The sequence below is a fragment of the Balaenoptera musculus genome, chromosome 4, assembly GCF_009873245.2.
Source record: "Balaenoptera musculus isolate JJ_BM4_2016_0621 chromosome 4, mBalMus1.pri.v3, whole genome shotgun sequence".
NCBI lineage: Eukaryota > Metazoa > Chordata > Mammalia > Artiodactyla > Balaenopteridae > Balaenoptera > Balaenoptera musculus.
In genome coordinates, this window is record NC_045788.1 from 31,371,269 (window position 1) to 31,385,113 (window position 13,845).

Below are 13,845 nucleotides of genomic sequence, written 5' to 3' on the forward strand. Positions count from 1 at the left end.
TTGAGCTGCTAAATTACCTCAAATTTTTGCCTTGAAGTTATTTTGTTTTAAAATAATATTTATTAAATTCCACTCTACAGTTATTGGTTGCCTTAAAGAAAGGGAGTTTAATATTTTTAGACATCTGTTTACAGGATGAGAACGCGTTTCAACTTCCATATTTGAAGTCATGATGTCCTTTTGACAGTTATTCGAATTAATTTGTAAGGTAGCATCTGGCAGACAAATGGAAGCCATCCTCTAATAATTTTCTAAAAATTATCTAGAGCAGAGCAGTGGCAAGGCTCTGGGTGGTGGGTATGAGGCATCTTTGCGTGGTTGTCTGTCTGTATGCCTCTTGGACGTGCCTGATGGGGTGTACCCTGGAGCTGGTGTTTAGAGTGAAGTAAGCAGAGGCCTCTCCTCATTTTTGATAATTAGTGGAATCTAGAAAAGACCTCTTGGTAAAACCACTTAAAATATGAACCAAAATTTTGTAGTAAATAGGGGGGAAAGGGATGTTTGAATGGGAAGTTACCTCAGAGAGCAATGCTAAATTTTAAAAATTTATGTTGTAACAATTTTTCAGGAGTAAAGAAGAATGAAATGCCTTATGACTCAAGTATATAAATATGTAATTATTTATATTGCAGAAATAGCTTGCCTTGAAGTTGGTATAGTATCACCTGATTTTCCAGTATGATCTTCTGAGAAGTTAGTCATAAAACTTCTTTTGTAATAGCTTACTGCTTCTTTTAAAATCAGCACTGAGCCTGCCAGTTCTTCCCTCCCCACCACTCCAGTATCCTCAGGAAAGACTGTCCTCATTTGGCAGGCTGTTTGATATTCAGAAAGGAGTGGGCTTTGCACTTTTGGAATCTGGCCAGGATTGGAAAATACTTATTGATTGAAAATAGATTTTGAAATGTATAACTGTTTATGGGCATAATTAAAATTTTATATTTTATAACTCAGTCTTTTAGCAGCGTTTCCCCCTGATGTTCTTAATTCACTTAATTCCTAATAATTACATATTGAGGCCACAACTGCAGTGGGTAGACTGCAGGCCCGTGTGTCTTCAAGTTCGTATCTCAGATGTCTGTAAGCCGGCACATCTCATTGCCTATGAGATGTGGAAGGTGCCGGGGCCTTGACTTAAGTCACTTTCCTCCCCACACCTTCAGAACAGCTTGTTGCTTTATGATTAGTTGCCTTTTTCTGCTTTTCCCTCTAGAGGGTGAACTTTTTGAGAACAAGGGCCAGATCTTTAAAATTTTTATTTCCTCAATGCCTGGCATATCCTGGGTGCTTAATAAGTGTTTCTGAAAGTGAATTCTCTCTTTCCCAAGACTTGTTTTCTAGCACATTTCTGCCCCAAACCAGTGGTCAATATCTGGATGTGTTAAAAAGAAGTCTTTTCCTTTATATAATTTTCTCTATGCATTTCTAGGTCAAGCAGAGCTTATTACTTACGTTGGGTGACTCAATTATTCTTCTGTAGCACATTTTCATTTTGTTTGATGATGCAGAGGGAAAAGAACTTTGTAAATGTAGATGTAATGCACATTACTGACTGATGAATTTATTAAAAACTGATGGCAGTATTTTTAAAATAAATCCTTTTCTTCTCTTTAATATTCTAAATCTAAGCATGCGGCGCTTCACTGCACTGACTTTTATATTTTTTGCTTTTCCCAGGATTGGATTGAATCCAGGCAGGAATTCCTCCCAGTTTGCTTTCTTTTTTAAATGTTATGTTCAACCTTTATACATTGTAATTGAACTATTTCTCTTGTTTTAAATTAAGAGACTCAGAGCTCCTTTTGAGATACCTGCCCCAGATACCATTTCTTTAAGTCAGCATGTGTTTAACCGAACTTAGGGTAGGATGGGTAAAAATCTTGGAATAAACTGATTTTCATGATCTGAATTGTCTGCTGGTATCTGAAAGCTGATCAGGGATTCTTGGGTGTCTTCTCAGAGTCCTCAAAGCTTCTGAAGTGTTGTGCTAAAGTACCTGTGTGTATATGTATATTTTTGCTGAGAGTGTGCCCCTAGCTATCATAATCTTAATTGAGCTTATGGATTCTAAAAAGTTAAGAGCGTCTCACATAGCATATAAATGCCAGTACTGTGATTGTCTGGTTCTTTTGGCATAGTGTTTATACAACGGGGCAGATGTTAAAAACGAGCAGCTGGTGTTCAGTGTTTGGCATAGCGCCTCTACAGGGAAAGGTGCGATTGTATGGAGGGACGATTCCCCTGCTTACTTACACCCCCCCTCCCCCCGCAGTTCCTGTCACTTGGGTCCCTGTGGCCTTTCTCTGACTCTTCTGGTCCTCAGTCCGTGGTACCCATCTCTAGGCCACGGCAGCTACAGCTGATGGTTCTGGTGGCAGTGCTGAGCTCTACCCAGGCTACCACCGTCCTCTGTTAACTGGGTCTGCTCGTAACTCTTGTTCCTTTCTATGCCTGGCTGTTACTCTTCACGCTTGTCGTTTCTAAGGCCGTGAGTTTTGATCAGCATCCCGGCCTGCCCTCCCGTTTGTTCCTTCCAATTCCTCCTTGGACTGGGAGACCCGCTAGCCTGGCTTGTTAGGATTATGTGTTGACTGAGGCGGTGAGTGAGGACCCAGGGGGCTCAGCGGTGGAGTGAAGTACCTGGGCTTTGTAACAGCTGTCCTTGACGTTCAAGTGGTCGGTTTCCTTTTCTGTTTCCTTTGAAACTGAGCTCTGGAGGTTTGATGGGGCTGGCTTATGATGACCCTGTGTAAGTGAAAGCAGACACAAGGAAACTCTTAATTTTCTTGGGATTGTCCCAGACTCAGCTGTTCTAAGTTAAGTGGTTTCCTTCCTGATGACTGACGTTTTACTCTTTATACCTCAGCTAAAATAGATTTGGGGACACTTTCTAAAACAAATGTAAAACAATATAAGAAGAAAGCTTCAAACCTCAGATATTCTGTGGCTTGTGTATGCTGCGTCTCGTGCATCAGGTGACATGGCTGGTACCCATTTCTGTTGGTCGTCAGGCTGCCCCCAGCGATGAAGCCGTGGTGACACTGCTGTGCGAATGGGCCGTGAGCTGTAAGCGATCAGGCAAGCACAGGGCCATGGCTGTGGCAAAGCTCTTGGAGAAGAGGCAAGCGGAAATCGAGGCAGAGGTAGGTTGGGTTTTCCTTCTCCTTGTCGATGCCGTTGTTTTAAAAATACTGCTTAGGGCAGGATTCTGTTTCTTACTCTCATTATGCTTTTTTTTTATTCCCTTTTGAAGGGAAAAGGAAGACTATACAAATTCACATAAGAACTCCATAGTAGGATCCTTCTAAGTCGATGAAGCCAGTACTTTATATTCTGGGCTACTTTCAAATAAAACTTCAATATCTGATTTACAGTGGAAATCTCCCTTTGAGAGGTTAAGGCACACACACACACACATACATAGATGTCTGTACACTTGGTATTATATACATTTGTGTATATGTACGCACGTGTAGTGGATCTAGAAACACTTTCTTGAGGCAGTCCTGACTGTGAGGTTACAGACGCCAATTTGTATTCGTTTTTGAGATGGTGTTCTGGCCCCGGAGAGAGCAATTAAAGCCTCCGGAGTAGATTAGAAGGGAACAAGCAAAGCTAACCTCATCCGCATTAGCTTTGTTGAAGGAAAGCTTCCAAGTGAGCCTTCCTTTCTGCCTGCGGGGGGCCTGGCGGGGGCAGCTCTGGAGAAGGCAGGTGTGTGATCTGACCAGGCTGTCACCTCTCCCCTGGACAGCTGTGACCGCAGGGCCTCCTGCCTAGTGTCTCCCTCCCTCCCTCCCTCCCGTGTTCCCCACCATCCTCCACCCAGCAGCCAGAGACGCCTTTTCAACATGGACACAGATCACATTGTCCCCTTCCTGAAACTCCCAGCGGTTCCTGCCCGTGACCCACAGAGCCTCACGGGAGCCCCGCACCTGCCCTTGCCACCTCCTCCCGGACCTCCCTCCGCGGGGTGACCCACAGCCCCAGCTGCGCTGGTCTTCCTTGTCCGCCCACACACCACACCCGTGTTTCTCTTGGGGCCTTTGCTCTTGCTGTTCCTCCCGGGTGGCACGCTCCGTCCCCCCCTCCTTACACGGCCGTTCCCGTTTCCGGAGGTGTCGCTTCCTGTCTAGCATTCCTGGCTCAACATGTACCACCTCCTCAGGAAGCTCCTCCGTCCCCACCTGATGTACAGTTAACGGCACCCACCCCTCGGCCCCTCTTTCTCAGGCGGCTCTGTTTCACTTTCCTCCCTGGCTTCTCATTTAATGCCTGGTGCCCTCTTATTGCCTCCTTATTTAATGCCTGTGAGAGTAAGCTTGACAACAGGGGCCTTGCTCATCCTGTTCAGCGTTGTGTTACTGATAATACACCTGCTTCCTATGACAGTATTAAAAAATGAAATAGGAAGAATATTTTCATAGACATCTCCTTCTGTTGGGAAAAGCACTGTTCACCAAATACAAAAGGCCATGTCTGTTGAAATTGGGGCTTAAGGATATTGACGCTAAGGTGTAAACCACATGGCCCCTTTTACAATGGCCAAATTAGGAAAAGCGTTTCATTGCTTTTTTCCTACGTCTTTATGAATAGAATATATTCTACAGCGAATTGCAATGATTAAACTTCAGTAAAGTTGAATTCCTCAAATTTCATTGCTCCTTCTGGATTGTTTTTATTGTGTCTTCCCCTCCCCGCTTGTGTATCCCAGAACACTGCCCACACCCCCACCACTCACACACACACACACACGCACGCACACACACACACACTCACATTCACACACGCACACTCACACTTACGCGCGCACACACACACACACACACACACACTCAGAAGAGGTTCACATATAGATGACAGTAATTTTAATAAGTGTAAATGTATTCATAGCTAAAAATGTATTCTCTCCGAAATGTTTAAAATAATTGATTTCTATTAATCAGTTTTCAAAATTTGACCTTTATAAAGAGAGGATGGATTGAATAAATCATATCTAAATATAATAATATTAAAATAGATAATGAAAATGGGAAGAATCAGAGGGATATCAAAAAAGAATAGAAAATGAGGTTCTGATTGCTTCTAAACTGTTTCTTTACCAGTCTTCCAACAAGTCCTGACCTTAAGAATGTAGAAGTTAAACAGCTTCTCTCAATGTGTTTCATGAACTGTGGAGATTCCAGGAGGTTCTGAGAGAGCTTCTTGGTGAAGTGTGATGAGTGAAAGAATCTTATTAGAAGAATACTGTTAGTTTTCTCATTTGATACCACACTTCCCCACCATACTCGTAAATTCACTGCTTGACAAAAACAAACACAAAAGAATCAAACGCAATAATGCATGCCCAAATATTTCTCGGAGGGAATACCATTAAACATGAACTATTTAAAAATGAAGACAACCTCAAATTATTTTTAGCAGTTTTGCATAGGGGTAATGAGTAGTTTATTGTACTATATTACACATTCAATGGATATTCATACTGTGCTGTGCAGAGTATATAATTCACATGAATAATATTTTTCACAGGGGTTCTTTGAAATCATTTGAATTGTTCGGGGGCAGTTTCCCTCAACTTTTAGAAATTATATTCACTTATGATGCATGGCCCTCAAATAAATACAGAAATCTCAATTAATTTTGCCTGTTTTATCCAAGAACATAAATGTTAATAAAAAACTAACACATTTCAAACTTGTCCTCTATAATTAACTTTGCTTGTTTATTTTTAATCTTAGAGATGTGGTGAATCAGAGGTCTTAGATGAGAAGGAGTCCATTTCTTCAGCCTCTCTTGCTGGATCTAGTTTGCCTGTTTTCCAGAATGTTCTGCTAAGGTTTTTAGATACACAGGCCCCCTCGTTGTGTAAGTAAAGCTCTTTGCTTTTAGATCTTAGATAAGGGGATTGACCTTTTTTGGAATTGATCAGAAAGGGGAGAAAACCCTCCCCCTTCCCTTATCTGTAATCTTATCAAAAGTTCTTTGTACTGAATATAATGCATATTTCACCACGCAAAATTTTGTAGCCTATTTTCAGTGGAGACTTTTATGCTATTTTAGAATCAGGCAATCTTGAAAGACTTAAAAATTTCCAGAGTTTTATAGTTAAAACAGTAAGTCAGCTCATTCCCTTGTGTTTGGTGGACTAATTTTCCCTTTCTAGATCTTTCTTACCAAAAGAGAGGAGCTAAGGTCCTGTGATGTTTATTATATATATATTGTGATTATGAACTTTCTCTTTTTGCACTGTTTTCTAAATTCCTGATTTTCTAACTTCTGACATTAAAAGGGGGAAAAAATAAAACAAAAGTACCTTATAAGCAGGTCTCTGATACAAGGAACTAGTTTGTAAAGATGGTTGGCTGCTTGCCTGCACTCTCTTGGATGTTCATGTCCTATCATATTCTTTTTGTGTCTTTATTCCATTGTTGGTGGGGAGAGGGGGATTTGGGGAATAAACAACCACCCAGTGGGTTCATACTGTAGGTGGAAACTTTAAAGAAATCATTTGTGTGAGCTAAGTGGGCTTGACCTTATTCTGAGGTTTTCATCTGACAAAGGACAGCAGGGAGGGTCTCAGGATAGATGGTGATGGAAAAACGGAAAAATGGCAAAAAGTGACAAATGATAGACAGGAGAGAAAAGAGTGGAAGGTAGAGAAGGGAGCCATCTGTGGAGAAGAAAGAGGTAAAGCAGCAAGAAACAGTACTGCTTCCTATTCCTCTGAGGAGGGCCTCGTTTAGGGTTGAGTGACACCTGGGGGTGAGGTTCTTTTAGTTACTTGGTGGCTCTTCTAGGCTAGAGGGAGAACAAGAGCCCCAGCCAAGCTGGTGGTCGGAATGTAGGGAGCAGTGATGAAGCCTGGAGAAGGCAGCAGAGAAACGAAAGGACAGGAGAGATTCTGGAGAGGAGAAAATACGTTGTCAGGGATGGAAGTCAGCAGCTCTGACTTACCTTGTGTCCTGGGGGAGACAGACATTTGCCCTTCGCTCCCCTCATCGTGTCCCCATTCCTGTTACCAAAGAAGTTTGGGAAGAACTTCCTCCTCCTATGCCTTGCTTGCTCTGGATCCCACTTACTGCTCTGTCAGAGAAAGCTCTTCTGCTTCTCTGAATCAAGCTTGCTCATCACTGGCTTTGGAGATGGGCGAGAGCATACATTTAGGCTTACGGTTTAGGGCACTGAGTGTAGTATTCCCTGGACCCAGCTGTTGTCTTTATTGGTGTTTGTGAATGTGATGGTACCAGGGACTGAGCTTGGTAGGTTTAGTCTCAGTACTTTAGTCATTTTTTAACCTTCTCTCAAAGGTGCAGACACAGAGTTTTATAGCTGCGATATTAAAAGTCATAATGTGAGTGAAATAGACTGGCTATGAATTTAAAAAGATGGCACAGCTCCATCTTGGGACCCTTTTTATTCCATTGTCCCTTTTTCTTTTCAGTGGATCCCACTCACTAGTTTTTTCCAATACCATCTGAATTATGGTTCTATTGTGAAGTCTCCTTTGAAAAAGTGCAAACCACTCTCCCCCAAAACACGGATACACTCTAAGTAGAACAAACAGTCGTGAGTCACGAATCATGAGCAGTTATAATAGTAAAACCAGAGGAAAGCAGTCTAGCCCTGCTTTTTTTTTTCTTACCTGAAATTTTGTGTGTTTGCATGATTACTTAAATCATCATTCATTTGCCAGGGACCACTACCTTTAATCTAGAAATGGTGCTTAGAACACTGGATACTATCGATAGTTTTCAGTTACAGTGGGACAATCAAAACTGGTGTGCCACAGCAAAGGAAACCATAAACAAGACGAACAGACAACCCTCAGAATGGGAGAAAATATTTGCAAATGAAGCAACTGACAAAGGATTAATCCCCCAATTATACAAGCAGCTCATGCAGCTCAATATCAAAGAAACAAACAACCCAATCCAAAAATGGGCAGAAATAGACATTTCTAAATAGACATTTCTCCAAAGAAGATATACAGATTGCCACCAAACCCATGAAAGGATGCTCCACATCACTAATCATTAGAGAAATGCAAATCAAAACTACAATGAGGTATCATCTCACTCCGGTCAGAATGGCCATCATCAAAAAATCTACAAACAGTAAATGCTGGAGAGGGTGTGGAGAAAAGGGAACCCTCTTGCACTGCTGGTGGGAATGTAAATTGATACAGCCACTACGGAGAACAGTATGGAGGTTCCTTAAAAAACTAAAAACAGAACTACCATATGACCCAGCAATCCCACTACTGGGCATATACCCTGAGAAAACCATAATTCAAAAAGAGTCATGTACCACAATGTTCACTGCAGCACTATTTACAATAGCCAGGACACGGAAGCAACCTAAGTGTCCATCAAGAGATGAATGGATAAAGAAGATGCGGCACACGTATACAATGGAATATTACTCAGCCATAAAAAGAAACGAAATTGAGTTATTTGTAGTGAGGTGGATGGACCTAGAGTCTGTCATACAGAGTGATGTAAGTCAGAAAGAGAAAAACAAATACCGTATGCTAACACATATATATGGAATCTTAAAAAACAAAATGGTTCTGAAGAACCTAGGGGCAGGACAGGAATAAAGACGTAGACATAGAGAATGGACTTGAGGACACGGGGAGGGGGAAGTGTAAGCTGGGATGAAGTGAGAGAGTGGCATGGACGTATATACTACCAAATGTCAACTAGATAGCTAGTGGGAAGCAGCCGCATAGCACAGGGAGATCAGCTCGATGCTTTGTGACCACCTAGAGGGGTGGGTTAGGGAGGGTGGGAGGGAGGTTCAAGAGGGAGGGGATATAGGGATATGTATAGCTGATGCTCTGTTATACAGCAGCAACTAACACAACAATGTGAAGCGATTATACTCCAATAAAGATGTTAAAACAAAATATAAAAATTTAAAACATAACAAAAAACCAAAAAACCTGGTGTGCCAGTTCTGTGCAAAAAGCTAGAGGCTCATAATTTTCCAATAAATCCCTTATTTTGTTAAAAAAAATACAAAGTAGTGAAAATATTAAGATTAGTCATTGTTTTGTTTTGTTTTGTTTTGTTTTCCTACCCAGTTGAGGAAACTGATTCTTGGTTGAATTTGTTTCTTTACAGCGGATCCAAACAGTGAATGTGAGAAGGTGGAATTTGTGAACCTGGTGCTGCTCTTCTGTGAGTTCATCCGGCACGATGTCTTCTCCCATGACGCCTACATGTGCACCCTCATCTCTCGAGGAGACCTGTCCATCACCGCCTCCACTCGGCCCCGGTCGCCAGCAGGAGAAAATGCAGACGAGAACTATCCAAAGGACCATGACGTGAAAATGGAGGTATGGCCCTGGGAGGGGTGCCCCACCCCCCAGAAACCAAACTCTGCTGGGGAACCGCTTTCAGAGGGATTATGCGGTGGTGGAGAGGTGATCGTTTCCAGTTGTACTCTCTTGTTTCAGAGCTCATTTATCTCTGCTTCTCACTCGCACACACACAATTCGGACTGTAGTTTATATCTCCTAGAATTTTCTTTTGGATATGCTAAAACTAGTAATGAAAAGATTTGACAGGCTATCCCATTTTTCATTGGATTGGAATTATATTCTTCCAGTTTTACGTATTTCTGATCTCCAGTTTTCCTTTAATGTTGAGCCTCAAAATTGGACTTGTTTTGGCCCTAACATCCTGTCTGTTTTCATTCTAAGGAGCAGCTTTTCTCCAATGTATCATTCATTACTTATATCACTCTTCTATACGTACGTTTTAGTCATAACACATCGTATTTTCATTTCAATTAATTAAAAATTTAATCTCTCTCAAATGTTGCAGAATTGCTCTTTTTAACAAATTACTTTATACTGTGAGTATGATTTTATAATTTTCTGCCCATTTCTTGTATTTTGGACATTGTTCCAGATACTTATGGAAATTTTCAAGGCAAAAAACATGAAGTTGGTGATGGGAAATAGTAGAAAATGGTGAGAGATTGTGACAGTTTTTTAAAAATAAAGCCTCATATTGGTTCTGCGAGAGTTTAAGCATATATTATGATGATATTTTTAAAATAGTGGCTATCCTTGTAATTTAAAAACCTGCCATTAAAATTGCACACCTGAATTTGTAGTTTGTACTCTTAAGAGTTTTAAAAATTATTTTTTTAATGTAAATACTTTTGTTTCTAAATTTGTCCACAGTAGAATTTAAAAAGAGTAAAAAATAAAGTTACTTTACCTGTTTATGCTTTTTCTATGTTTCTGTTTTTTTCTTTTCTATTTTTGGACATCAAGGTATCTTATTATCTTAAATATACTCTTAGATTTTTCTTACTAAGGCAAGTTGGTGAGCGTGTGACTAGGGGGAATACCCCCAAGAAGGAAATTATGGCCAGTTTGTTTTTAATTAGGAAGTTTGTGTACTTTTTCCCTTAAAATATCACAGAAGTTAAATCTTTTTCATCATGAGGACAAATAATGTGACTTTGTAAAGCAATGGGTGTCTTAACTTCCTTTTCTTTTTATTGAGAAAAAAAGACACTAGGGGGAAAAGGGACATAAGATGGTTTAAAATGTCACTGTCATGTTTTAGCTCCAGCTTCTTTATGAACTACGAAATTTACAATGTGACTTTCTTTCTCTGACAATTATTAGGAACAGACTATTATGGCGCATATGGGGATTGACTCAGGAACTACTAATATTTTTGATGAAGTAGACAAGAGTGACTTTAAAACTGACTTTGGTTCGGAATTTCCAGTAGGTTCAACCTTCAAATTCTTATTGGCCATTAACCGCTCCTCCCCACCTCTGCCCCAGCTGTCTCCGTCCTTCTGCCCCTTGCCCTGTGTATTGGAATGAACTGTGTACTTGTGATGTGAATGTCATCCTCTTGCATTGCACCCGAGGCCTCAGTTAGTCATCTCATTTCAGCTCATCCTTAGTTTTGGCTGCCTTGCCTCCTTTTGTCCATTCTAATACTCCCATCCTCCTGGTTGACTGTGACTCCTTTGTTCATTTAGAGATCGTTATCTCAGGAATACACGAATGTCGTTTCATCAGGACAGCCCATGTTGATTGGCTGAATGTGTGTTCAGCTTCTCAATAACAGCTTTCCTGGCTCTGGACTTGTTATACATTCTTCTGCTTTATCTCGGTATAATTACAACGTGTTCTTCCTCAGGGATCTCAATGTGTAACTAACTCTTTATGAAAACACATGTTGGTTGGGGTACAGACTAAAACCTTTATATCTGTTGTTCATGAGCTTTATTAGTGAATTATTTCTGGGTATATGTTTTTCTAGGAAATGTAGCCCTATGAGGAAAACACTTACCTATAAGTCTGATTTTATCTCTGGTCCTCCAGGAAATGTAGCTGTGCACACTTCTTACGTGTGTGGTTGTCATTGTCTCATCTTCAGAATGGGGGATGATGCTAAAGATCTGAATATGAAACTTGTGCAAATTAACACAGTTTATTATTTTGCTCATTGGTTAAATAAGGAAAGGATATGGTGTGAGTGTCTTGTGGGCTTGAAGTTCTGTGTTTTGGTTTTGCTCTCTTTCATTTACAATCTCCAACATTTGTTTTACATGACTTAGATTTTTTCTCCCATGCCTGGAGAGTCCTGTGAGAATGCTAACCCTTCCCTGGGCAGAAGAATGTCAGTTAACGGTGAGAAGCTGTCGAAGAGAGAAAAACCAAGGGAGTTAATTTTTCCATCTAATTATGACCTCCTACGACATCTGCAGTATGCAACCCATTTTCCCATACCTCTGGTAAGTTACAGCTTGTCAGTTGGCTACCTGATTATTTCACTGCAGGGTCATTGACCATTGATTATTCAACTGCTTGCCTGAGTACTACGTACGATAGCAGGTGAGTTTTTGCCTTCACTACTTCTTTTGTTATTGATTCTCGTCATGTAGCTTATGTGCTCATGTAGTCCAAGTTAGTGGTGTGATACTACTACTGGCTGGCTAGATTTAACAGAATTTTCTATGTTAATGTCCTTTTATTAAGAGCTTCTGAGTCACTGCAAATGATGTCTGAATGCGTTTTCCTACTTCAATTTGAAACTCATTTACTGAGTAGCTTCTATGTGCACTGTATTGTGGTAGGTACTTTTGGTATTATACAGATGAGTTAAAATTTTTGGGCACAGGAAAGATGAATAAGATAGGAGGGAGACAAATGTCTATAAAATGACAAGCACCAAAATAAGTGCAGTAATTAAGTAAAAACCCAAGTGTCCACTGGAAGGTGAACCGTTTGACATTCCTGCGTCTCTTCGACTCTCAAAGAATAAATATTGGAAGGGGGGAGAGCATCTGGTTGAGAAATCGGTTATGGCTTCATAGAAGAGGTTGTGTATGAGATGGACTTGGATTTTGACCTGTTGACTTTAAGAACTGGATAGCATATGGAAAATAGTTGCCAGGAAATTTAGTGTTTGAGTCATAACAAGTGATATGCTTTATTCTGAAGGGAAACAAGATTAGTTTTTTGATATTTGTAGGGAAAATTGGGCCAAAATTTGTGAATTTTTTTTTTTTTTTTTAATTCTTAGGTTCACTATCTTTTTCCCTGGAATTTTATTTTAAGTGTAATTTCAGTGAGTCATTTTTTCTTTTTTCATTGAAGACTATTATTATTTTAACAAAAAATGTAATTGTGAGGTAAATATTCTGTTATTTCCTGGATATCTTTGAGGAGTTTTGATCTCTAGGCTAAATGTTTTCTTAAATTTGTTTATTTTTTGGTTATTTTTGAACACTCTCCGAAATGACTTTCAAAATCACTACACCCATATAATTTTTTCTTGTTACAATTGAGAACCCCTTGTTAATTTTTCTATGCCTGGGGCTATATCAAAAGTAGCCACAATTTTTTCTTGTTCATCACTGGCTGAACATATCAGTATTTTTCAGCTGCTACCTGTAGGCATCACTCATTTTCCACATAATGGAATAACTTCACAGTTTATTTAGGGCAGCCGAAAGAGTAGCCTGATATTTTAGAGATGTATCCTGAAGAATTCATGGCTGAACTATCATGATGTCTGTGATTTGTTTTAAAATAGTCAGAGTCAAAAAGACTCCATACTGAAGTCTGGAGTTAATAGTAATGCACCGGCGTTAATTTCCTAGTTTTGACAAATGTATCGTGGTCTGTAAGGCATTAGCTTTAGGGCAAACTAGATGAAGAGTATGTGGGAACTCTCTGTACTATCTTTATACCTTTTCTGTAAATTTTAAATTATACCAAAATAAAAAGTTTATTTAAAAAAAATGGACAGGGGAAGTGAAGGAAATATGGCAAAAAGTTGAAAATGGTTCAAGTTGGTTGAGGGTTCTGTGCTCTTCTCTTGGGTGAGCAGCGCTTTGGACGTCTCCCTCGCCTGTGTGTGGGTGTGAGAGCAGGGGCTGCCCAAGCATGGACTTCTTTCCTCTGTTGTTCGCGTGACCTTTGGTGACACAGTGGTTCCCAGCACTTAGCATTCTCAAGACTGTCCCCTTCCTTAGAGGAAGGAGCATGAATGATGTGACTATAAGCCTCACGATAAGTTATGACATAATTCAACTGTAATGTGCAATCATAAAAGAACTGCTAGAAAATTGATGTTGTAGGGTACAATTTTTTAATAGCCTTCTCTCACCAGTTGTCCAGAAGCTCCTTTTTTGTGAGGGAAATTTAGAATAAGCTGTCAAAAATGGGGAAATAAAAGTATATATTAATAGAACAGTGACATTAGGAATGCTGTAGTGAGTCTGGTTCTCTTCCTTAATAAAAGGGAAAACTCGAATAGCCAATCATGCATGTGAGGACAATATAAGAATATGATT

General features: G+C 40.1%; 1 protein-coding gene across 2 annotated transcripts in view; it reads left to right on the top strand.

Annotated features, from left to right (window-relative positions):
- MED12L (mediator complex subunit 12L) overlaps positions 1-13,845 on the top strand; it is a 319,598-nt gene that overhangs the window by 82,744 nt on the left and 223,009 nt on the right. For both annotated transcript variants that reach the window (XM_036851029.1, XM_036851030.1), the window contains 5 exons: positions 3,012-3,143; positions 5,742-5,868; positions 9,129-9,343; positions 10,652-10,756; positions 11,602-11,778. In XM_036851029.1, coding sequence (XP_036706924.1) covers positions 3,012-3,143; positions 5,742-5,868; positions 9,129-9,343; positions 10,652-10,756; positions 11,602-11,778 — 756 coding nt within the window. The remainder of the gene's footprint in view (positions 1-3,011; positions 3,144-5,741; positions 5,869-9,128; positions 9,344-10,651; positions 10,757-11,601; positions 11,779-13,845) is intronic.